General features: G+C 40.7%; 1 protein-coding gene and 1 pseudogene across 1 annotated transcript; both read right to left on the reverse strand.

Annotated features, from left to right (window-relative positions):
• Nucleotides 1-6,320: 6,320 nt before the first annotated feature.
• Nucleotides 6,321-7,469, reverse strand: LOC127771852 (uncharacterized; annotated as a pseudogene).
• A 3,291-nt stretch (nucleotides 7,470-10,760) lies between these two features.
• On the reverse strand, nucleotides 10,761-25,378 carry LOC127770113 (uncharacterized). Its single transcript, XM_052295789.1, has 4 exons — nucleotides 25,214-25,378; nucleotides 25,013-25,095; nucleotides 11,049-13,605; nucleotides 10,761-10,813 (listed from the first exon to the last, which is right to left on the reverse strand). Exons 2-4 carry the CDS (start codon nucleotides 25,028-25,030, stop codon nucleotides 10,761-10,763), a joined length of 2,628 nt encoding a protein of 875 aa, XP_052151749.1. The 5' UTR covers nucleotides 25,031-25,095; nucleotides 25,214-25,378.
• Between the last annotated feature and the right edge of the window lie 636 nt (nucleotides 25,379-26,014).

Here is a 26,014-nt window from a genome sequence, read left to right on the forward strand (position 1 = left end):
CTGGTGGAGAAACCATCTTTGGTCGGTCGACCAGATTTTACAATAGTCCCGGTTGTATTAAAAATTAGGACTAAATATATCTTTAATCCCGGTTTAAAAGCTACAGGGTACTTTTTAATCTTTAGTACCGGTTGGTGTTACCAACCGGGACTAAAGATCTATTTGTAGTCCCAGTTGATAACACCAACCGGGAAAAAAAAAGAGCACCATACGCTTTACTCCACTAAAGATCTATTTATGGTCCCGGTTGGTAAAACCAACCGGGAGTAAAAATCGACGCGGAGATCGGAGAGGTGTGCGTGATCGGATCGAGGTATCTCCTCCTCTCCTTTAACTCCTCTCCCCTCCTCTCCTCAGCCTTATCTCCTCCTCTCATTATTAACTCCTCTCCTCAACCTTATCTATTCTTCTTCTTATCTCTATTCCTCTCCTTCTCCTCTCTACTGCCAGGCCGGCGCGAGGGTGGCAGGGCGTGGAGGGCCGGCCGGCCGGCCGGCGCACGGCTTTCTCTTTTTAATTCCGAATTTCAACTATTTCTAAGTTGTATTTCTATATGGACTCTGTTTTTCTTTTTGTCCGATTAATATGAGAATTTCTAAGCCGTGAGAGCGAACGCGGATGCTTCTTTTTCTATTCCTTTAATAAGTTAATAGATGGGATTTTAAAAATCGAGCATAATTATTGTTTGGATTCATTTTTTTATTTTCTATAAGTCCCGCCAAACCATTAGCTGCTTTGCTACTATACTCTTCTACGGCTCGCAAGTTGCCTCCCCTCTTTATTGTCATTGAGATTTTAAAATCGAACATGATTATCATTGGGATTATTCTTTTTTTTTACTTTTTAGAAGTCCCAAACCTTCAAAAATTGGAACTTGTAGTTTTTAGAGTTTATTGTTGTCACGCCCCGAACTAGTCCCGAGCGGAACTAGCCCGTGACGCTCCAAATTAACCTGTTAATCGATACCAGTCCCAGGAAACAGTGCTGGTATCACAGGAAGACAGAATATCACAGCAACAGAGGTCTCTTTATTATAGAGTAGGGGTACAGTCATGTTGGGCTGCGGATAGATCCCAAGCTCACAACTGCATTACAAAAGGAACGCGGAAGCCAAGACTTGGACCACATATCACAGGCGCGACTTGGGAACTAGGCCAAAACCCTAAAACTCGTCGTAGCCGGCTTGCTCCTGGAAGAACTCCTCATCGGCAGGATCCACTTCATCTTCTTCAGCAACTGGGGGGGGGGAATATTTATATAGAGCAAGGGTGAGTACGGGAGTACTCAGCAAGCCATGGGAAATAAGTGTTTAATGCAGGCTTCAAGGAAAGGCTGTTGTTTTTGCAATTGATTTTATTTGAACTTATTTCTGAAACGACTAAGTGAGTGCTTCTCAAACGACACGGGTGAGACAGTGCGTCTCGTCCGGTCGGAGTATGTGCAATGTACCAGTCTTTTGAATTGATCAAGATTGGCACCCGGCCAACAGCTTTCAAACGGCCACCCAGGCCTGGCTGATCCCATCAGCTGCAGATTTTCCAAACATCAAACCCATTTCACAACAACAAATTTCACAAGGCAGTAGTCAAACAAAACTACGCTAGGAATCACCTCACATCCGCCCATGACCGTGGGCACGGCTGTTCGAACAGTTTAATAACCTCTGCAGAGGGGGTATACTTTACCCACACGACATTACTAACCCGGATCATCCAGCCCGTGCAGAACGGCCACGACTGGAGACCATAAGGCTTTCATAACAAGGCATTTCGAAAGCCGACACAGGTTCACCATATGCCAACGAGAGGGGTCCCAGACCAACACCAGATTAGGTCCCAGACCATACTGTGCCAGGAAGCCCAGGGGTCCTCCCCGACACCACCCGGCGAATCCACATGTCTCTTGGCATCAAGGCTCCCCCGATTAGCTAATTACTCAGCCAGGGGTGTCCCATTCCACCCATGTGGTCGTACTTGTCTTATGTTCGGATGAAATTCCAAGGAAACGGTCCTTAAGTGCAAGAGCGGGAAACCGTACACCCGGTACGTTCCCCGGTCCGCGATTTTGGAAATTCATTTAGTTCGCAAGCACCGACCCAGGTGTTGGGTTTTCCAAGTCTTTTGTAAAACCCAAGTTTTACCCAAGATTTTCCTCAGATTTTAAGTTTGAAGGCGACCGTCGATACCCGTGCAGGGTGCACAATTACCGAGGCGCAACTAGGTGGTTACAAGGGAACATGGTATAGCAATTACAATGGAAGGATCAGATGCAACAAGTTAGGTAGGCACACCGGTCTGCCTTGCAGACGGTGTAAACAGATTAAGTGCAATCCTATCTAAGCATAATATTTTTCAAATAACATAATTAAATTCAAATATAGGCTCAAGATGTTCAAAGGTGGCTTGCCTTGCTCGAGATCTTGAGCTTGATCCTCGAAATCCTCGCACTGCGGGTCTTCGGGCTCCGAAACTACACGCGAAACGGGACAACTCAACAAACGGCGAAAATAAGGCCCTATTACTGACCCCTAAGCGTGCCATTAGATAGATCTCGAGATTTGAGGATTTTTGGAAGTTGAACGGAGTCAAACGGACTTACGGTTGGGAAGATATTGAATTTCTAAGATTATTGGACTTTTGGTCTAAAGGAAAAAGGATTTATTTAAACCCTTTTGAAAAGAAAAGAAAGAGGGAGGAGGAGTAGACTTCCCTCGGGCGCCTAGGGCGCGGCCCGAGAGAGGAAGCGCGGCTCGGCCAAGCTAATGGGCCGGCCGGCCCAAGAGGACTCGGCCCAGTAGGGCGCGCGGGAGGGGAGGAGAGAGGGAGCCGGTGGACCGGGCTCACCTCGCGTGGTCCCGGGTGGGACCCGCTTGTCAGCGACTCGGCTCACCGTGAGCAAGGTGCACGCGGGCGTGCTAGGGTTTTGGGAGGGAGGCGCGGCGCATGCGCGCGGCTTGCGGAGGACGCGGTGCGGCGGGCCCACGCGCAGCCTCACGGCTCGCGGTGGACCGCGCGCACGGGGAGGGAAGCGGAGGGGCGGCTAGCCGGGTCAGTCGGCCTGGTTGCGGCCGACGTGGCGCCGACGTGACGCCTACGTGGCTGCCACGCGGACCGGCGGGAGGTAGACGACGATGGCGGCCGAAACGGACGGCGGACGGCGGTGGCGATCGGCGGAGCGAACCACGGCGATACAAGCGAAAGCGAGCACATCGGAAGGTTGCACGGGATGAGGGGAGACGAGCCAACGGCTCGGATTCGCCGGGGGATGCTCGACGGCGACGGATTGCGGCGGCGGCAACCGGCGGCGGGAGAAGGGGGAAACGGCGACGAGGTCACGAGGGGTCGATTCCCGGCGGTGAGAGCATCTACGCGGCTACGGGAATCCATTGCTAGCGTCGGATTGGGCGGAGCTACGCCGAGCGAGGCTGGCGACGAGCGGGCGCTACGGAGCTCGGGCGGCGACGGCGGTGAGCACACGGCGAGCGGCGGCAACGGTCGGGGCGGCGCCGGCTAGCTACGGGGAGGCTACACATGCTTCTACCGGAAACTAAGGGGAAGGGATGGATTGAGGAGGGAAAACGGGGGGAGGCACTACCGCGATGAGGAAGGGCGCAGTGAGGATGGGCCGATGGCACGAGAGCGATCTCTCCGGCCTCGGGCCGGGGAAGAGGAAGGAGAGGGCGCGCCCGGAGTCCCCTTCCGCGTCCTTGCTCGTGCCGGCTCCTCCGGCACACGCGTCGGCGGCGGTCGGCGAGAGGGACGGCAATGGCGCGGGCGAAAACAGGGAAGGTTTGGGAGGGGAAAAGGAAGGGAGGGTTCTTGAGTTTATAGGGCGGCGATGCCGGTTTGTAAACCGACCTTGGGGCGGTCAAGGAGAGCGAGCCAGCGCTCGGCGGTCAAGCGGCGCAGAGGTGGGGGAAGGATGACGTCGGCGGGGTGAGAAAAAGGGGAAAAGGAGGAGAGGAAAAGGGGGCTTGCCTCCTTGCCGTTTCGGGGAAAAGGAGGAGGGAGAGGGGAGGCGACGCGGCAGAGGGGGCGGAGGGCTCTGCCTCCGTCCCATGGAGGCACGCGCAGGGAGTGGCGGGGCCGAGCCGATGACGACGGCGATGACGGCGGGGGCGGTTTGGAACGGAGCGGCGACACGGGCTGCAGGCGCGGGCAGGCGCTGCAGAGGCTGACGGCGGCGGCGACGGGGGCGGGAGCGCTCGGCTCGGCGCGGCTCACGCGCACGCGTGCGCTGCGCACGGGCAGAGCGGGGGAGAGGGAGAGAGAGAGAGAGAGCCGGGGAGGGTAGGGGGAGATGGGCCGAGAGGGATTCGGCCCATCGAACCCTAGGGAGGCGAATTAGACTTTTGCGGAGGGATTTGATTTGGGAAGGATTTGGATTCGGGATTGAACTCGACGACAGATCGGGGATTTGAGATCTGAGATGGCACGGCACTAGACAACAAGCAAAGAAACGGATATCGCAATTAGGATTTTTAAGAGCTAGTTTTCCCGCTAGGCACCACGACGGAACGGGCGCTACAATTGTCTCGTTGGGTTTCATTTTTATAATTTTTAGAAGTCTCGTCAAACGCTACCACTATATTCCTCTATAGCCCGTCTGATGCCTCATCTCTTTATTGTCATTGGGATTTTAAAAATCGAACATAATTATTGTTTAGGTTCACTCTTTTGCCAAACCGTTAACAGCTTTGTCACTGTACTCTTCTACAGCTCGCCCTCGACCTCCCATCTTTATTGTCATTGAGATTTTAAAATCGAACATGACTATTATTTGGGTTTATTTTTCTACTTTTAGAAGTCTCGAACCTTTAAAAAATGGACCTTGTAGTTTTTAGAGTTTATTGTCTCGTTGGGTTTCATTTTATAGTTTTTAAAAGTGTCATCAAACGCTGTCACTATACTCCTATATGACTCGTCCGATGCCTCCTTTCTTTATTGTCATTGAGATTTTAAAAATCAAACATAATTATCATTTGGGTACATTTTTAACTATCTAGAAGTCCCGCTAAACCATCAGCTGCTTTTCCACTGTACAACTCTGCGGCTCACCCGCTGCCTCCCCTCTTTACTATCATTAAGATTTATTCAAATATAATTATTATTGGGGTTTATTTTTTACTTTTTAGAAGTCCTGCCAACTGCTGTGAAGTATTTGCTTAACGTCATGTCCGCTACCCCTTCTTGTAATCGTTTTTAGATTCTATTTGAAGTTTTATTAATAGTTTTTGGATCTCCCATCCGCCATCACCAATCTACTTCTTTATAGGCATGCTGCTTCTCTCATCTTTACTGCCATTTGTCATTTGTGTTCTAGATGGAATTTTTTGTTTGAAAATTCCATATTTTTCATTCCACAATTTTTTGATTTATAAATTATATTCCTACTTGAACTCTTATAATTATTTTTCTATTTTGAGAATTTCGTTTATTTTGTATTCAGAATTTTAATTAATCTCGTCACGCGTTCTAGATGGTCGTTTCTTTCATTAGTCTTTATTTTCTATTACAAATTTTAGTTATTTATAAATTATATTCCTAGTTGAACTCTTGTTTTTCTTTTTCTCATTTCAAAATTCATTTTATTTTTATTTTGATTTTTAATTAATCCCGTATCGTGTTCTTTATGGATTATTCTTTTAGTATTTCTTTTTTATTATTTCTAATTTTAGTTGTTCAAAAATTATATTCTTACTGGAACTCTCTTTTTATTTTTCTAATTGCGGATTTTATTTATTTTGTATTTCGAATTTTAATTAATCTCGTATTGTGTTCTACGAACTCTTCTTTTAATATTACTTATTTCTCAATTTCCACTATTTTTAAATTGTATTTCTACTTGAACACTTCTTTTCCTTTCTTATAATTTTTTATTTTATTTTATTTTTATTCTGGAATTTAATTAATCTCGTATTTGTTTCTTATATGGACTCGTCTTTCAGTATTGCTTATTTTTAATTCCAAATTTTAGATATTTCTAAATTGTATTCCTACATGGACTCTCTTTTTCTTTTTTCGATTAATGTGGAAATTTCTAGCCTCCACAGCGAACGTGGTGTCTCCTTTCAAAGCTGTTTCAATAATACAATAGATAGATAGATAGATTCCCTTCTCTTTTATTTTTAACTCAAATACAAAACCAACAAGAACTAGATATCTAAATGAGCAAATCAAGTCATATCTGATTTTCCATTTGTTTAAATTATTGTTTTATTTATATTAAAGAAAAAAAATTAAGATTCACCTCACTCTGAGAGGTTGTGTCGCCATTTCTCGTTGTCGGGAATGGGTCTCCGTCTCGGAGCACAAAAATAAGTGCGTGTGGAAAATGGATCAAAGTCCTGTGCATGAATCAATGGCCTAAAATTCGAAAGTTGCTTATCCAATTTTCTGTCGCAAGAAATCTATAACAAATCCGTAAAAAGATGAGGAAATATGGAAAACGAAATAATACGCTAGTTAACGTACAAGCTTATACACCTATATATAGTCCTATATGAATATGACACTAGTGCTTAGGTTCCATGTGTCGTCGCTTGCGCACAAAGCGACACACCACCACAGACACCATGGCCGCCACGCCCGCCACCGACCCGACCACCGCCAGCAGTATCACCACCCACGACGTCCTCTTCTTCCCCCCGCCGCCGTCATCGCCGCGCAACCTCTCCACGGTCAGCTCCCAGCCACGGACGCCGGCGATGATATCCCCGATCGTCCCGCCAAAGAAGCCGACGAGCGCGGTCTGGGTGGTGCGCCCGCCGGCGAGGTATAGCGGCACGTCGAGGAGGGCATTAGATGGCCGTGGCTCGCCGGCGGCGGCGACGTGCACCGACAGGCGGTGCTCGACGGTTGCACGTCGCCGCCGCCGGCGTCGTACTGGATCCACACCGTGCTGCCGCTCGGCGCCGTAGTGCGGTTTGGCGTGACGGTGACGTTGAGGCCGACGTCGGGGGACTCCCTGCCGTAGGACTTCACCGTGCCGACCTCGACGGCGACGAGGCTGCTGGTGGCGTTGCCGTCGTCGCCATCGGCGGCGGATGAGACGTTGCTCCCACGGAGGCCACTCCGGTCAAGGAGCGGTGGATACCTGTCGAGGAGGATGACGAACGCGACGGGGGCACCAGGAGAGGCGGCGACGGTGAACGTCGTGTTGAAGGATGCCTCGCGAGCCGGAGCCCCGGCGGAGCCGACGCCGTCGCGCCAGACGTCGATGTCGCCGGAGAGGAGCAGGAAGCCCTCGGAGACGTTGAAGTCGTGGGGGAAATCGGGGTCGAAGAGGAGGCGGGCGGTGGTGAGGACGGACGCGTTGGTGGCGGCGACGAGGCTGTCGTCGCGTGTCGTCGTCGCGTTGAAGGCCGGGTAGCTGTACGACACAACGTCGCCGGCCGCCGCCGCCGTCGCGACGCCGAGAAGAGCTAGGACGACTAGCATCATCTTGTACAGATTATAGAGAGATTACATTTATTTGTGATGGATAAGAGAATGGGAGATGCGTTGATTTATAGCTGAGGTTTGGATCGATGCAGATTAGTGCAGAGGTCAAACTTACACTAGGAAAAGTCAGCGTCTCGATCAAAGCTGAAGATTGGTCAAACTAGCTAAGCTAGTCAAATGGATCAGTCTCCCTGCTGTTCTAACAATGGATTATTATATAAAAAATGCTTGTTGTCGGTCGCCCGATGAAGAGAAAAGTTATCGGGCTGTTATCCCATCCTCCTGCCTGCTTGGCATGTATACAAAACTTTTTAAGCGAACTTTAAATTATTTTTTCTCCTAAATTATTTATTCAAATCATGGTTCTATTACACCATTAAATTTGTTGCAATTAAATATTCAAAACATGACCACACATGGATATATTCCGACGAAAATTTTTTTAGGTTATTATTGAATTATCTTTAAATGTTGCACGATGTTTCACCAGGTATATCGGAATTGTTTCACTGATTAGATCGAAAATGTTTCAATCGTTTAAATCGGGTGTTGTTTCACCTTATATAAAAATAATGTTTCAGCAAATAGCGAAAAAATGTTTCAGTTCACTGCAACATTAGATCTGTACGCAGTGAAACATTGTTAGTACACTAGGTTAAACAATTTTCGGCGGAAAAAAAATAAACTAAATTCCCTTAATTGGGGGTTTTCAAAATATGTGGGTTTTTTTGTTGCAATGGAATGTTTTAGTTCTCTGCAACATTAGATCTGTACGCAGTGAAACATTGTTAGTACACTAGGTGAAACATTTTTTGTGGAACAAAGTTTCCAAAATATGTGGGTGATTTGTTGCAACGACGTGTTCCATAATATCATAATCCACTACAACATTTGATCCATATATAGTGAAACATCATGAGTATACTAACTGAAACATTGTAAAACTACTGGTTGAAAATCAAAAGTGACCATATGCAACATTCAAAAAAATATCAATAAAAAAGATAAAATATTTTTTTGTCAAAATATAATCATATGTTGTCTTGTTGTAAAGATTTAGTTGTAACGAATTTAGTGGTGTAATCGGATCGTGAATTGGATAAGTAAATTAAGAGAAAAAATAGTTTGAAGTTTGTAAAAAAAAATATAACCATCCTACTATTGTTTAGTGCTATGAATGCATGGCTTCTTCTGAGGCTTGCGTCTATGTGGTGGCAAAAAAAAAACTAGGAGGAGGCGCCCGATTTTTTATTAAAAGTTCGGGCGCCCGATCCGTAGATGAATGCTTATTATATTTATCTCTGGTTGATTAAAACTTAAAAGTAGAGAAAAAACTTAATTAAAACTTATAAGTAGAGAAAAAACTTACGTTTCAGAGAACATGTGAGAGTCAACTATTAAAAGCTACTCCACTTCACTAGTAACGCTCAACATGCTTTGCATTTGCATCGCTTTGAGAAATTCATTCGCTTCTCCGTGGTTTCTCCACTAATTAATTAACCATGTGGACTAATCAAACATTATCATACATATTGAATAGCTAGCTAGTATGTCATCTTTGAACATGAACTAAGGTTCACATGGCTTTTGATTTGTCCAGGTTCGTACGTATACGGCTCTAATAATTAGGCGGAAATCTACACATCCTCATCTCTTGTCCACCTCTATCTCTACTTACTAGCAAGTCCACCGTTAATTGTGCATTGCAACAGAAAGACGAGGAAGTTAATTAACAAGAGAGAGAGAGAGAGAGAGAGAGAGCGAGCGAGCGTGATCGGCTGACTGTTGAGTGAGATGACAACGTGGAAAGATACAAGGGGTGGTCAGGCAAAAATGCCGGCCGGAGCAAGAGGAGAGATAATTTTCCCATACAGAAAAATTAATAAAAATGAGTTTATGGTATAAAGAAACTTTCCGGCCAGCTTCTCATCCTTGAAATCATGGAATTTCATCTTGTTAACTTTGTGGTAAAAAGAAACTTTGTTTTCCCTTGCAGTCATCCCTCATCAGAAGAAGAAACACAGTTGCAAGCAAGAAAAACCAATTTAGAACCAAGCACTCATTTATTGAGTTCTATTACACACAAATCAAATCCAATTCTTGTGTCCTTGAGCAATCAATTAACATTAACGCGAGGGTACTGTACATGTGGCTGTGACACACAAACACAAACAGCCATAGGCCCTCTTATTCCACGCATAAAAGCAAACGAAATCAAACTCATCATCCACAACTCTTGATGCAAGCACACAGCACACACAAAATGTTGATATTAGTTTTCTTGCACACAAATAAATTATACACACGTAAACAAACAGCGGTTTAATTATTCTTCTTCTTCTTGAGATCAATCTCTTTTTGGAAAACATATACGTACCACACAAACGGCAAGCATAGTAGTCTCACTCGATCAGATGAATGAATCGCTTGTTTGCAAACACACAAACAAGGAGCAGTAATCTCACATGATCGAATCAGATCATATACAGCTTGAAATCCATTCACGGTTTTAATTAATTAATTAAGCAGCACGCAGCAGAACGTACGTGTAGATAGCAGCAAATGTTGGCTTGCTTACCTGCAGGTTAGATTACGCAGACGTACATGAGTAGTCATACTAGCTTGTAGCAAAAATAATGCATGGAACAGGAAATTAAGATTTGGATAGTAATTTGCCGGCCCAATCATCTAGTAATTATTTAATCTAATTAATTAGTGAGATATTATTCAAAGGTGATTTAATTCGTAAGACATATATAGTGCGTACTATATATACATATACAGTGTGGAGCAGAAATTAGACAAAATAATTAATGGTGCAACTAATGAATAGGAGCGTTATGTATATGTGCCTTGACCATGGGCTATGTGTCTTATGATAGAAATCGAAGATGTAAACCATTTGCATTATCTAAAAAATATATATATACCTTGGCTGCATGGAGCTAGCGAGGATCAGAATTTAGAAGAGGAGGGAGCCCCTGGGCAACTTGGTCCTGTAATAGGCCGGGTGACGCGGGTCGAAGAGAGATGGGTGGTGGGCTAGGTGACGCCGGTAGGAGGGGTGGTAGAGAAGGGATGGGTAGATACCAGCGTCGAGGCCGTCCCACTCCAAGCTATCCCACACATCCTTCTCACAGTTGACAACGGGGCGCAGGGGGAGGGGATGGTCGATGAGGGCCGGGAGGTGGCGGATGCTCTTGCAACCCCTCATGGTGATGGTCTCGAGTGCTGGTGCGCACATCTTCGACTCGCATACCTGCTCTAGGCTGGGGAGGTCATGCAGGTAGATGCGCTTCAGCGATGGGAAATAATGGACTAATTTTTGCCGTCTCCACTCCGGCAGGTCATCCTCGTCGGGAAAGATGTGCCTGAGATCACCGCAGGAGATGACATGCAGGATCTCCAGGCTTAACATTTGAGTGTATTCTGATAGGGGGAGCACAAACTTGAGCCTCGGGCAGAAGCAGACATGTACGCTCTTTAAATATCTTAAGTTGTCCCTAGATTTATAAATGATTCCTTTGCTCCAGATGCAGGTGGCTCTGAGGAGATGATCCACCAAAATGGTCTCTAGCCTCTCAAATAACTGATGGCATCCACTACCGAAAGATGCAAAGACGGCTTGCAGCTTGGGGCATCTCTGGATACAACAACTTTCTAATTCCCAAACAGTTAGCTTCCTGGCTGACTCGGGTAATTTGGGAATAACCGAAGAGGTTATGGAAGAGTTATCATGCACATGGAGGGAATCAGTATGTCCAGTTAGCAGTGTATAAATATCTCTGATCCCGCCTGGGCTCTCCACGTTAGTGACACTAACTCCTTGCCCAATCTCAACATGGCGATCCAGTGGTTGTGACCATGGTAGCATAGTATCGTGGTCATGAGCAGCAGCAAGCCCCTCAGTCAATGACGCATTGATACTACTAGTACTCACCATTAGGGCCCCCCCAGCTACTGCTTCTTGTTCGTAGTAGCAGTACTGATGATCTACAATCCCTATCTTGTTCTTCTTGATGCTGCTTCGACCTTTATCTTTGTTAATGCTACATGAACTTGCTAGTTTGTGCAGATTTAAATAGAACCGCTTCTCGATTGATTGTAAAGCAGGTTGCAGACATAGGGACTGAATAAACCTGGCATCTCCTGTGATAACAATGGCATCATACTTCATCTGGTGGTCGATACAGGGGGGTAAACAACAACAAGAAGAAGAACTCCCATGGATAGTGTCAATGCGTAGCACCTTCAGATTCCTATGGGTTGGCCACCATAGTACTGCACGCATCTGTTTGCAGCCCATTAGAAAGACACACTCCAGTTTTGGCACGTCAACAACACTGAGATCAAGCTTCTTGATTGATGTGCGTGATAGATCCAGCTCCTCAAGGACTGGAAATGTTCCACGCAACTTGAAATGCTCCAAATGCTTACAACCTTGTAAAGATATCTTTAAAATCTTGCAGCTTGTGTCTGACCCTACATCGAAATTGAACGATTCAACTGACGGGGGAAGGAGTCCTTGAGGGCCAATCTTCTCCAACCCAACACAACCATCTAGTACAAGAGTCTTGAGATTAATAGGCCCTGATAAGTTGGGCAAAACTTGTATGTCTTGGTTTCCAGTCAAGTCAAGCAACTCCAACTTCGCCATGCCCATGAATTCATCCTTCTGCCCTGTCTCCCAATTGCTGATAGGCTCAATTACGCGAAGCTTGTGAAGATTGCGACCCAGTCTTCTCCATGCAAGACTGTTGCTGCCCCAAACCCTTCCATTCCTTATATTTACCTCCCTGATGTTCTTACCCATTTCATCTAGTGCATTTTTAGGTATAGTCCAATCTGTGCTGCATATGTCCAACACCCATAGCTTCTGAAAAAATTCCATGGTCGTCGTTTCTCTTTCTTGTTTCTCCCCTGCTTGTTCCTCATGTGCTTGGTTCTTGGTTGGTGTGTCTTGCTCTTGCATCTCCCCTTCCCCTGATTGTGCTTCAATGATGTCCTTGCAAGTATCTAATCCAAGGAACCTTAAGCTCTGACAAAAATAGAATGGAGGTTCAGAAAAGCTGAATGCACACCTGCATAGTTTCAGCACATGAAGCTTGCTCGCCTGATGAAACATGTCAATTGGAATGGTGGTAATATTTGCCATGAAAAATGATGTTGACTGATCTGTAGGTACACTTCCCTTTTCACTTGCATCGCCAGGAATAACAAAGAACCACCGGACCGGCTTTGCCGTGCTGTCAGCAACAAACATCCATCGCCTTGACAGAGTACTATTGAAAGCATATTCAAAAAAGTTGGTCAGTATTGCATTAGATGTGTAGTCATCCAGCCATATCTCTCGATGCAAAGCTGCAGCATGTTTCCATGCTTGGTCTGGATCGCCCCCTCCTTGTATAATCCCATCGCAGACCCAGTAGTTGGAAGCATGGGTGGTCCAGTTGAAGTCGATGATTTTGCTACCCGCAGAATGCAACATCAACAAATACAGGCAGCAATTGGTAGCTGTTTCCTGGGTGATGCCAGGGGCAATCTCTCTGGTCTCCTCCTGTAGAAGTCTCTCAAGATGTAGACGAGAAACCCATTGATCACAATACAACTTGAGATGTTCACCTCCTACCTCAAGATTCCCACTTAACCTAAGCCTCCCTCGAAATGTCCATAATATTTTACAACCCAATGCAAGCCATCGACATGTTGTAAGTTGTGGAATGCCAAAATCGTGTAGGTCAATTATTTTGTTGCTCCCATTATGGAAAAGCACTAAGCATCTGTGCTGTTGTAGGGCTTGGTGGATCTCCGTCCCCACGGCTTCTATCTCAAGTCTAGAGATTTCATCCACCCCACAGAAATCCTCCTCCTCGTCTTGTCTATTAAAAATAGCCATTACCCATTGAGGAAGCATAAGTTCTTCTGCAATTGTCCTCTGTAGTGCTCTCCGACTTTTCCATCTTGACCAATCAATGTGGATGATCTTGCTAAACTTGCTCTTGAGATCAGGCGGAGGGTCTTGCGCTGTAGCTCTAAGCACTTCAGAAGTAGCCAGCCCATCCCATCCATCCAAGTAGATGTCCGTGTTTGCATCATCTCTTGTGTCCACTAAATAAGATGTTATTACCCTTACTGCTTCACTGACATTGATCGGGTATATTTTCTGCAATAATTTGGTAAATAACTTCATTCTTAGGCCACGGAGACAAAAGAAAAACTTAGATATCGCTATAAAAAGCAAAACATCTGTACTCTGTCGGTGACATTCAACTCGGGTCCCTATATGTAACGCACCGATTTTTCAAACCGCTAAAAACTATCTATCTATCTACCTATCTATCTATTATCTATTATATACTAAAATTTCATTAAACTTCCTATAAACGCTCTCAAACCGCCAAGTGGCACTCTATAAACGCTCTCGAGTCGCCAAATGGCACCTTAATAAATAAGAAAAATTCGACCATCTATTTTTATTTAAATTGGTGGACCCATTATTTTGGATGGTTAGATCTACTCCCTCCATCTACTTTTGATAGGCATATTTCCAAATCTGAAAAATTTATTTTTAATAGGCATATTCCAATCCAACCACCTATCATCTTAATAACTTTTTCGGATTTAATGAGTGACTCTCCATTCTTCCACACAAGATTGGCTACATGGGCATCGAAAAATATAAATATTAATGAATCGCTTGTTTACGAGGAATAAATAGTAGCATATTGAAATGGATGATATGTAGATAGAGGGAGTATTTTGTAAAAAAAAAAAAGAAAAACCCGGGACCAACCGACGGAACAAACACAACCGACGGAACAGACGTACAAACGTACGTAACAGTGGAACGTACGTATGTACTGTACGTACTTCTTCTGTTCTTACTTTGTTATTTTCTATTTGATGAGAAACTAAAATTAAAATTACTTTTACAGGAAAAAAACACAAATAGACCAATACTAGGTCTAGCAGTTCTCTCTCCGTCACTTTAAAGATCCTACGAATGCTCCTAAATCGCTACATAATGCTATTAAAATAATGAAAGTACTAAAAAAATTTTTAAAAAATACAAAGCAATCGACCATCGATTTCTACTTAAATTGTTGGATTTAGGTCGTTAGATTTTTTGATAAAAAAATTCCCAAACCTCTCTCCCTCCCCTTCACACCCGTGCAATGCTAAAATCCATTAAATGTTTTATAAACACCTCTAAGATACTATATGACATACTTAAATTAAAAAAAATCTTAGAATATTTTTTAAAATAAACTATTATATACTAAAAGTTCATTAAACATCCTACAAATACTCCTAGGCCGCCAAGTGGCACCTTACAAACGCTCCTAGGTTACTAGGTGGCACTCTAATTCATCCATCGATTTTTATTTAAATCGGTGGATCCATTATTTTATTTTATAAGGTTAGATCATTTTTTTAAAAGCACACATCCAAAACCTCCCCATCACGTACGTATCAACGAACTATCTTCATGAGGAACTAAAATCAAAATTATTTTTACATTAAAAAACCATCATTAAAAAAGACCTCCACCTATTATGTCTATGAGAAAATCCCTTGTATACCCCTGAAATTTTACCTAATCCTTTCTATACCCCTGAATTTTTCTTACTTCCTTGTATACCTCCAAAATTTGATTTTGATCCCTTGCATACCCCTCCCATCAGTTGACCGTTAGTTGACCATCTATTTTCTATAAAAATGACCATTTTAACCTTGGATGAACAAAGAAATTCATGAATTACATTATTAAAAATATAAAAGCTTCTCGCATGAGACTATTATACTTATGAGTTTGTTGTTCAATGCATTATTTATCCCAAAAAATATTTTTAGATAATAAAATAAAAAATACATATTTATTTTTTTTATAAAAAAGTCATAAAAATGAGGAGCATTCAAATAAAGATAGGACTACCAATGTTCACAACATTTTTTTTATAAATGCTCCCGATAAAAAAAAATCTATTATCCTATTAAAATTTCAAATAAAAATTTTAATTTACTACATTTATTTTATTTTCAAAATTTATGTCAAAATTTTCTGCACTAATTATTTAGTCTCATTAGTTTTATAAAATGCACATGCTGTGCAATCAAACAAAATTTTCAATTGTTTTTGAAGCTTACATTTAAACCTAAAGCATCAAGGGCAAAAAGGACATTTGCAACCAAACGTAACAGTGAAATAATGGAAAATGTAACGGTAGGGGCATGGAAGGGATCAAACTGAAATTTCAGGGGCATAGAAGGGATCGGGTAAATTTCAGGGGTATGAAAGGGATTGAGTGAGTTTTCAGGGGGTACACAGGGAATTTACTCTATGTCTATCAGCTCTCGCTCCGTCACTCTAAACATCCTATGAATGCTTCTAAGATGCTACATGGTGCTATTAAATTAAAGAAAATACTATAAAATCTTAAAAAAACAAAGCACGACTATCGATTTGTTAGTTTTTTTAATAAAAAAACCAAACCTCTCTCCCTCCCTCCCTACCGTCGTGCGGTGTTAAAATCCATTAAACATCTTATTAATGCTTATAAGCTGCTATATGATGTTCTTAAATTAGTGAAAAATCTTAGAAATTTTGGAAAAAAAATCAAACCATCGGATTTGACATAAATCGATGGACACATTATTTTAGGTCATTGGATCTATTTTTTTAAAAGAACACCCTAAACCTCCTTCCCTCCCTCCTTCTTTGCGGCATGTGGTGTTGAAAGTCTATTACACATTTTATAAATACTCTTAAGATGTTACATCGTTCTCTTAAATCAGAGAAATTCCTAATACTAGAAAACAAAACATCCGACCATCGGTTTCGACATAAACATCCGACACATTATTTTAGGTTTTTTGATTAATCATTTAAGAAAACATACCAAACCTCCCTCCTTCCCTACCCATGTACAGCGTGTGCCATTATTTTCTCTCTTTTTTTATCTCCTTGACAATTAAAATTAAAATTATCTATATGGGAAATAAACACAAATGGACCTCCATCTATTACTTATATCCTGTTAGGCATCTAACAACTTTATACCAACTTAATTAATTTCTTAACATGCATATGAGTGCTACGTACCTATACAAATTGACCTTGATACTTTTAAAATGATCATTTTAGGAGATAAATAAATATTTTTAAGAAAGATGATCATAGCATCCGAATTACACGTATGATCTATGAAGTCACTAATCATAGCACGTATTCATCTAGCAACATAGACAACAGGTTGAAAATAAAGGTGTGGTTAACCACACCGATAAACATGTGGGTTGGACCTAGGAATCTTAACAGCGGAACAACCTTGAAGTGGTCTTAGCAATAAATCAAGACAGTTCCGTATATGAATTGAAGACCATGTCCATTTTGTTATATTTTTTGTTAAACTTGCTACAGTATGTTGTAAAGTCTCGACATAGAACAATCTAGAAACATGTATTTTTTAGTACAAGATAATCCACTTTAGCGATGATTCGCTAAATACACTATGACCATTACTTCAATATTTCAAGAGAGAAAATTTAGGACGTATGCCTTTACCCATTGCCAGGTTATATGCACTTATATTTTCATCCCAAATTGCGAAGATCAAATCATTTCGAGGATGATTCATAAAATGAAAATATCCAAAAGAAAAAAAATAAAAATGGACATATAAAATAAATTGAAAATTGAACAAATGTTGCCGGATTGAAAACCCGTACTTAATAGAAATATTCAAACATTTTACAAGGACTATTAGAATGAAAATATATATAAAATTTTAAAATACAATAAAAATTATATTATTGGATTTCTTTTGGGGTTGTAAGATATTCTTCCAGCGAATTAAGATACCCAAAATTTTCTTATAGGAACCACCTCTATTGTTTCGACACAATATTTTCTCATCAATTCAAAATCGTATGATCTCAAATAATTTTATTTTAGAATTTATCTATTGCAAGGGTAACTATAAAATATAACCAGCATTCAAAGCACACAAAAAAAAGTTTAATTTTAGTTTAGAAACCACCCACACATAAATATTCATAATAAAATTTTATTCACATTATATAAGAAGGTACCCGCGCATATGCGCAGGCTACCTTTCTAGTTATTATATACTAAAAGTCCATTGAGCTTCCTCAAAACGCTCTCAAGCCGTCATGCGGCGCTCTAATAAATTAGAGAAAATTCTAGAAAATCTGAGAAAAAAGCAAAACATCTATCCCTCAATTTTCACTTAAATCGGTGATCCAATATTATAAACCGTTAGATTAGATTTATCTCAAAACTGCTCCTCTGTTCCGTTCTATATCTAGGTACGTATTGCTGGCTTCCATTCAAGGACCTTGTGTTGATCCGATCCATTGAAGGTACGGTACTGCTTGCATGCGTTCCGTTAAAGGAGTGTACGTACATAAACTTTCTTTTTTTTTCCAGGTACGTAACTATTCTTTCTTTTTTTGGGTATATAATTGAGATAATAATAATAATAATAATAATAGTAGTAGTAGTAGTAGTAATGAAAATTATTATTATTAGTGATAATAAATTTTGAATAAAAATTACTTCACAAATATAGAATATACAGCATATAAATCTCTACAAGTAGACATAAATAAATTAGCTCTACAATATTTGAAAATAAAGTTTACAGCATTATATTATATTGTGTACCCATTATTTTAGATTATTTTTAACAAAAACATTTATCCATCAATGTCCACTTAAATCGGTCCTAAGTTGCCACGTGGCATCCCTACAAATACTCCTAAGCTACCACGTGGCGCTCTAATAAATAAAAAAAAATTTAAAAAGCAAAATATTTGACCCTTCAAATATTCAATTCAATTAGTGGGTCCGATATTATAAACCCTTGGACTAGATTAATCTTACCGCATACAACGGCCCCACCTCTCCCATAAGTCTATACATATGAAGTATGTATGTATGTATGTGTGAAACCGCTCACCCTAATCACGTCCATATTTCTCTCCTTTCCCTTTTATAATTTCGGAGGATAATTGAAATAACATTAATTATTAGAAATAAACAATTCTAACTTTGCAAACGTAGACTGCATCATCATAAACGTCTACAATGTTTGAAGAAAGTTTACTGTATTACATTCTTTACACATCTATCTATATATTATATACTGAAAATCCATTAAACATCTATTATATACTAAAAGTTAACTGAACTCCCTACAAACGCTCTCAAACTGTCATGTGGCGTTTTACAAATGTTCTTAAGACGCCATGTGACAATCTAATAAATTAGAAAAAAAATCCTAAAAGTTTTGATAAAAAAGAAAAAAATATAACCATTGATATTCTTTTAAATAGGTGGATTCACTAATTTTAACCATTAGATCTCTAAAAAAATCCAGTACCCCCAACCCCACCGTATGTGGGCACACACGTAAGTACGTAGTCCCTCAACCCTCCAACTCTCCTCAGAGATCCCACTGTACTCTCCTATTTCCGAGCCAACATTTCCTATTTTCTAACTAACACATAATACATAAATAATAATAATCAGGTAGTTAAATGATCATGACTCTCAAAGATACATGCACTTTTTCTCAATTTATTTGCATCTTGTCGTGTTATTTATAATTAAATACATAATTCAAGATCCATTTACCCATATTTACTATATAAAATTTAGATAATGTAGCTGTTCTAACTACAAATATTTGAGTCTGAATTCCAGATTCAATCACCACCAAAGAGCTTGGAACCATAATGTATACTCTGGGCCTGAACTCAACAGAGGTGGAGCTGCAAGATATTATTAGGTTGTGTTCATTAGATGGGTTTGGGAGCTAATCTCTCCCCCACACGTAAAACGAAGCAGCTCATTACATTAGAGCATTATTAATTAAGTACTCCCTCCATCCCATAATATAAGGCATGGTCAAACTTGACACGGTCTCTAAAACTAATGTTTATCTTATAATTTCTCACATACTATAAGGTTTGTAGTAACAAAATTATAATCATATGAAAGTAAATTCAAATGTGAATTCAATGATATAATTTTTAGCAAGTAAAATTCAATTCATATTGTACTAAATATTGGTCAAAATGTTTTGAATGTGGAATCTTGAAATGCGTGGGTGCCTTATATTATGGGATGGAGGGAGTATTAATTATTTTTTTTACAAAATGGATTAATATGCTTTTTTAAAAGCAATTTTTATATAGAAAACTTTTAGAAAAAGCACCGTTTAGTTGTTTGGAAAACGTGCGCATGAAAAACGAGGGAGCGAAGTTGGGAAAGGAGGGGGAAGAACACAACCTTAGCGAGGTGGACACCGATGGAAGCGCTAGCATCGACTTTCCATGACTTGCTGAGGCTAATAGCACACTAGATGATTAGGTGAAGGACAAAGGACTGAGATTAGGGCCAGAGGGAGATGTTCCACATCTTCCACGAGGACTAGAAAACAACTTCATTTCTATCGCTGAGGAGTTCATAACTAAATTCAGAAAAAAAAGCAATTTAATTAAAATACACATTCAAAAAATTAGAAAACCCATTAAAACTATACAAAATGCATAACAAGATTCCATGTAGAATGTAAAATATCAACCGTCCATAAAAGTATAAGTTATAAACATCTAAAATTTGGAATAACAAAATAACTATTAAAAGATGAGTCCAAATATAACACGATACGGGATTAAGTACAATTTAAAATACTTAAAAAGAAAATCTAGAATAAAACAATAATTTGATTTGAAAACAAATTCGAAATTATAATCACTCAATCACTAAATTCAAAATAAAACAAATATTTTTTAAAGAACTTATCATTATTGATTCATATGCATAACAAATTGAATATATATGAATCAATTAAAAAGATGATTGACAGGGTGGTAAAAAAAAATTATTGCCAATAAAACTTTATCGAGATTTCTTAAAAAAAAACAAAGATACAATGAACACACAGTTAAATATAACAAGAACTTACTTTAATTTCAGTTTATATTATTAGAACTATTTTCTGAACAAACTAACATGCATGCCCGCACGAATGCGCGGGCTATCATCTTAGTTTAAATAAAAACCCTTCTCTCTCCGTCCTAAAATATAACAACTTTTAGCACTTAGGATTTGTCCCAAAATATAACAACTTATCCACCAACATTCCCTTCCCAGCCAATCATAACCCTCCACCATTCACTTTTCCCACCTACCTCCACTTCTCAACCAATCACAACACCTTCCTATTAATTCTACATACTTTCTTAATAATCGTGTCCAACTCTAAAACTCTCTATATTTTAGGACGGAGGGAGTATTTGCAAAAATCTCGGTTCTTTGAGTGTAAATTAAGGACTAAGTGCCAGATGATCCAAAAATCCCTCCCCTGCCACCGAAAATCCCGATCGCAAACCCAAAAATTTCTCTCCAATTTTAAATTCCGAAATTCAAATTTTGCAATTTGGATGTTCCCTCCAACACCTTTCATAAATTTCTCCTCATTTATTATATCAAATTCAATCAATTCCCCTTGAGTTCCTCCCCTTTGAATCCCTTTAATATATTCAGTTCAAATATTACGTTTGAATTCAAATCCAAACTCAGAATCTTCAAATTCCAAACACAACAAATTCCTGGTAATTCTCAATATTTACTTTTCACTCACGCATCCTTTCCTTTTTCTTTTTTTATTTTTAATTTTATTCATTAAAATATTTTTTGTTTGAAAAGTTTACAGAACTAGTCACCCAATGCCCTTAGGGAGGGCGTTTTTTCTAAAATATCTCTCCCATAGGGCGATTTTTCTGACGTGACATACGGTCGTTGGCCCCCGCCTAACAGCCTGCCGTCGAGAGAGCGCATTTTTGCAGGCGGCGCCTTTCCGCCCTCCTCGAGTGCGTTTTTTACGGGCGGGGGGCCGCCAGCAAAAGGGCGGCAAGGTCAGCCTGGCTTTTTTGCAAGCGTCCTCCTTGCCGTCCTCCCATATCGTATTTTTTACCGGCAGGGGGCCGCCTACAAAAGGGCAGCGAGAGCGGCCTGGCTTTTTTGCAAGCGGACTCCTTACTGTCCTTACGGAGGGCCATTTTTAAGGACCCGGGGTATAAAACCTCCTCCCTCTCCCTGAATTTTCATTATGATCACTCAAAATCCAGAAAAAAGAGATAGGAAAGGGGGGTGACGGAGAGCGGAAGGGAAGCGGCAAAGCCCTGCCGATTTGCTGGCTGCACCATAGGTAAATACATTCTTTCATACTGTTTCATAAATTTGTGTACCATTGTAGTATTCGTAGCACATATCATATTTGTAGTGGAACGAAATCTAGAGCATTCCAGGGAAACAAGATCTAGAGCACACACCATATTTGTAGAATTTGAGACCTAGGGCACTCTACATATTTCTAGAATGAGACTTGGGACATAGTACAAATTCATGAATGCGACATTAGATCTGGTTAGTATGATTTGAATTTAGTTAACCCAACTTTTTTTCATCGGTAAAAATGTCAAGGTCATATTTCAATTAGTTCACGGTCAAGGCAATCTTAGATTTGGTCCGATGGTAATGATCTGTCGGATTTTAGCATGACATCGGCCTGCTGAGAGAACCTTTCAGTCAATTTATAGTTGGTTGCTGCGAGGATTCAGGGTCGACCCAGAAATCAACGCAATGTCCGTATCTATCATAGTGAGTCGTGCAATAGAAGGCTATTTCTGGGAACTAATATTGATGAATAGCATTGTCACCTAGAGACGGTATGTGGAGATGGCTTTTGAATGGTCATGACCCCTTGTTATTTTTGTGTCGGTGCATGAAAATGATAGCAGAGTTGCAATGGAAATAGAAGATGTTGAGGATCCAAGCCATGTGGAGGATTCTGTTGGAACATCGATGGAAAGTGAGAGAAATCAAACAGAGCTGGTATAGGCCATGCAGGCGTGGCGGACAAGGGGGAGAGTCGGTATAATCGTTGATAAAATGGAGAGGGAAGATTCGGGTAATGAGCAAGTGGAGGGCACTGCAGGCCACACTGTAGACAAGGAATTGATCCACTACACAAAGGCCATCACGGATGTTGAGCCAGGCAGCGTGCCACAGTGGAGCTGCGAATCTGCAGTGCTAGCAGCCACTTACCGTGGCCTGTGTGATGCCTGCACGAAGACCGATGCGGGATCGATCATCACTGACTGCCCTCTGCTCCTTCAGCTTTGGGCAGCTAAGAGGTTCGTGATAGGTCCGCTACGAGTTGGGATCCTCTCCTGTAATACATGTGCAGTAAGTGCCACTGACATGTGGGCTTGGAATAGGTGGGACCCACATGTCAGTGACACATACTGCAGGTGCAGTACAGCAGTGGATTTGCATCCGTCAGCTACATCCCATCTACATCACTGCCTGGCTCAAGACCACATTGCTACTTCTTCTACATCTACACCAGCAGAATAGGAGGCCTTTTACGGTGTTCGCATTCAAAAAAGGTAAGGTAAAAATCATTGCCTCATCTCCAATGCGTATGGCAATCCTATGTTACATTATTTTATATCTTTTTTAAGATCTACATTATTTCCTAGGAACATAATCGGCTGGTAAAAAATGATTGAATACGATCATATTTTGTGGATTTACATTTTGTTTCTAAGAATACAATCGGTTAAAATATGATCGAATATTAGCCTGTTATTTTGATATTTACATGCCATTGCAAAGAATTAACCTTGGTAAAATATCAGTGGTTAGTAGGTTCATATGTAATTCGCCCTCAGTACACTATATTTACATGATTTCTGCATGTTGTCTCCCCGATGACATTTTGCTTGGAAGTGTCGAAATTAAAAAGCTTATTTTTCCTTTAAAAAACTTATTTTGTAATGTCTCACGCAGGCAAAATGGAAATCACCTCCTAATTGCACGTCCATTTATTGTGCATGCATGCGTGGATACCACGAATTGCGTGCCATTCAAAATTGACCATCTCTATGATTATAGGACTTATATATTTAGAATAGAGTAAATTGTATTGGTGGTACACAAACTTGTTAGGTAGGTGCAATTTAGTACATAAACTTGTAAAATGCTCGTTTCAGTACACAAACTTGTCTAGTTTGTACGAATGAGGACCAAAATAACTTAGCAATGTTAATTTTATGAAGCTGGTGTTAACTAGGATGTGACGTGCATACGTGTAGTGAATGTGCATAAGATATTCAATATTTATAAATTTGTTCGCCACTTTATCGTTCATCCTGGAATGATGAATTTCATATATTTCTAACATTTATATCATTGCTCGGTTTTTTTAATCTTTTTCTACTATCACTGTATCATATTCTATTTTTTAGTGAAGAGGTGTATGTCTAATAGCAACATTCCCAAATTTATCCCCTAAATCAATAAGATTGGCCATGTAGTATCCTTTTTGCCTTCCTCCGCACGCACCAGACAATTCATGCACCAAAATAAGCATTTTATAAGTTCGTGCACTAGATTGCACCCACCTAACAAATTTGTGTACCGGCGATGCAATTTACTCAATAGAGTAAGATATAGGATATCCTGATCCAGGTGCCCCTGTATGCAATATTATGAGGAAGTTGTTAACTACGTAAATTACTAATCAACTATGTAACCACGTAAAGAGAGGTCATCCCATGCATTTGCTTAGTTTCAATTTCATGCCCTTGTCTCTCCACCGATGACTGCGATCTGCTAGCTGCCATTGACTTCGTTCTCCAACTAGCTAGATCAAACCCTAGAAGATAAACGGAGGCAAGAGAGAAGAAAGGAAATTGTTTCTTTCTAGATCAATACATACTGATTCTCTTTTTTTTATATGGATAAGTACCTGTTCAGTCAAGAAAGGTATTCATATCAAATAAAACTACCATTATTTTACTAGTTAATTACCTCACTACCATCAATTACACAATTTTTTATTACATACCTTACCCCTCTTTTAATCAATGGTTTACATTGCACCACCTCTTAGTACCTCTACATATCTCGTAAACACCGTAAAAGATCTCGCAGAATAGGGAGGAAAGAAAAGGTACTAATGGCTTTAATTCACACCGGTCAGTGGACCGAAATTTCGCATCAGATCAATCGACGATATATAAGTTTTGTGATATGTCTTAGGGTAAGCTATTAGACCTAGGGGCGAATACAGGAAAGATTAACAGGAGGGTCTTAACAAACTATACAAAATTATAGCCCCCTCTTCTAATAGATGTACGATAGAAAATTTTAGTGGGGTCTTCATGAGGTCTCCCATGGTTACAATACAGGTAGTGGGGTCTCAAGACTCCAGAGACCCCATGGTGGATCCGCCACTGATTAGATCTGAGTAGCAGTTAGATCTTGTTTTAAGATAATGGATAAAAATTCGGCATCTATATTCATATTCATAAGTGGATATCTACACACATAGCAAACAGTTCAATGTATATATGTATAAATAATTTCCTACGCTAAGCTCACTAGCTAATAATAAAATTTAACTTGTATTCTACAATCTGTAAAAGATTTATATATCATAATGCATATGCACGTAGAAATAGAAAGTTACCTCCTCTCTGTATGGCATAACGAACTATATATAAATATATGATCCGCGCGCGAATTGAAGGCCCAGAAGGATACCTCAACTTGCTGCCACAAATGCATACAACAATAATCAAACATAAGAGTGCATACAACCATGCCATGCATATATCAATTAACATTAGCAATTAATAAGAAGATCGAATGTTGATTAGTATATACTTACATTACCGATCGACTAGATGCTACATATATGGATCCGGGCTGGTCGATAATATTAATATATATATCAAAAACCAATGATGCTGGTGTAGTTTCCTCCAAGGAGCGAGAGGGCAAGCTAGCTACAAGGAATGGGCCGAATATAAATGGAGATGGGAAAATTAATCAAGCAAGCAGCTATCAGTAATGAAAAGCTACAGTGTCTAGCTATAGCCAGCGAGCAGCAATGAATAATGTCAAGGGTACATGTGCTTTCAGTAAAGAGCTAGCTAGCGCATATGGCTCTTTGCTTGGTGTTGGAGCAATGAATAAAGCTTAATTACTGTTAGATTCTCGATCCTACTGTGCTAGTTTGCCAAAGTATATATTCTTACAGCTGCAAGCTAGCTAGTATCATGCATCATGACTCTTTGTTTCTTTAAATTAAAAAAAAACATTTTAATGTACATCTCAACGCATACAGTAAGTTTTCCTGCTTGAGTAACAATGGAATTTAATTACATTTAATTTTCCTGCTTGAATAAAACACATGCACAGGACAGTCGTTTCTTGAGGAAATGAAAGGAAAAAAAAAATATTACAGTACAACCTAGCGGCAGCCGGCAGCCTCGATGGAACCAGATCTGGGCCTCCAGTGCTAAGTCAGTTGGGCCTAATTGGTTGCTTTCTTGATGGTGGGCTAAAAATAGGCACAGTAGTGGGCCCTGTGTAATTGAGTTATCATGGGTCTCATCGACATGAGCCCATCTCTCGATCTCCTCTAAAGGAGTTCACTTTAGGTCTCTCAATTTGTCGTCCCCGACCT

This window comes from Oryza glaberrima, chromosome 4 (assembly GCF_000147395.1).
Source record: "Oryza glaberrima chromosome 4, OglaRS2, whole genome shotgun sequence".
Taxonomy (NCBI): domain Eukaryota; kingdom Viridiplantae; phylum Streptophyta; class Magnoliopsida; order Poales; family Poaceae; genus Oryza; species Oryza glaberrima.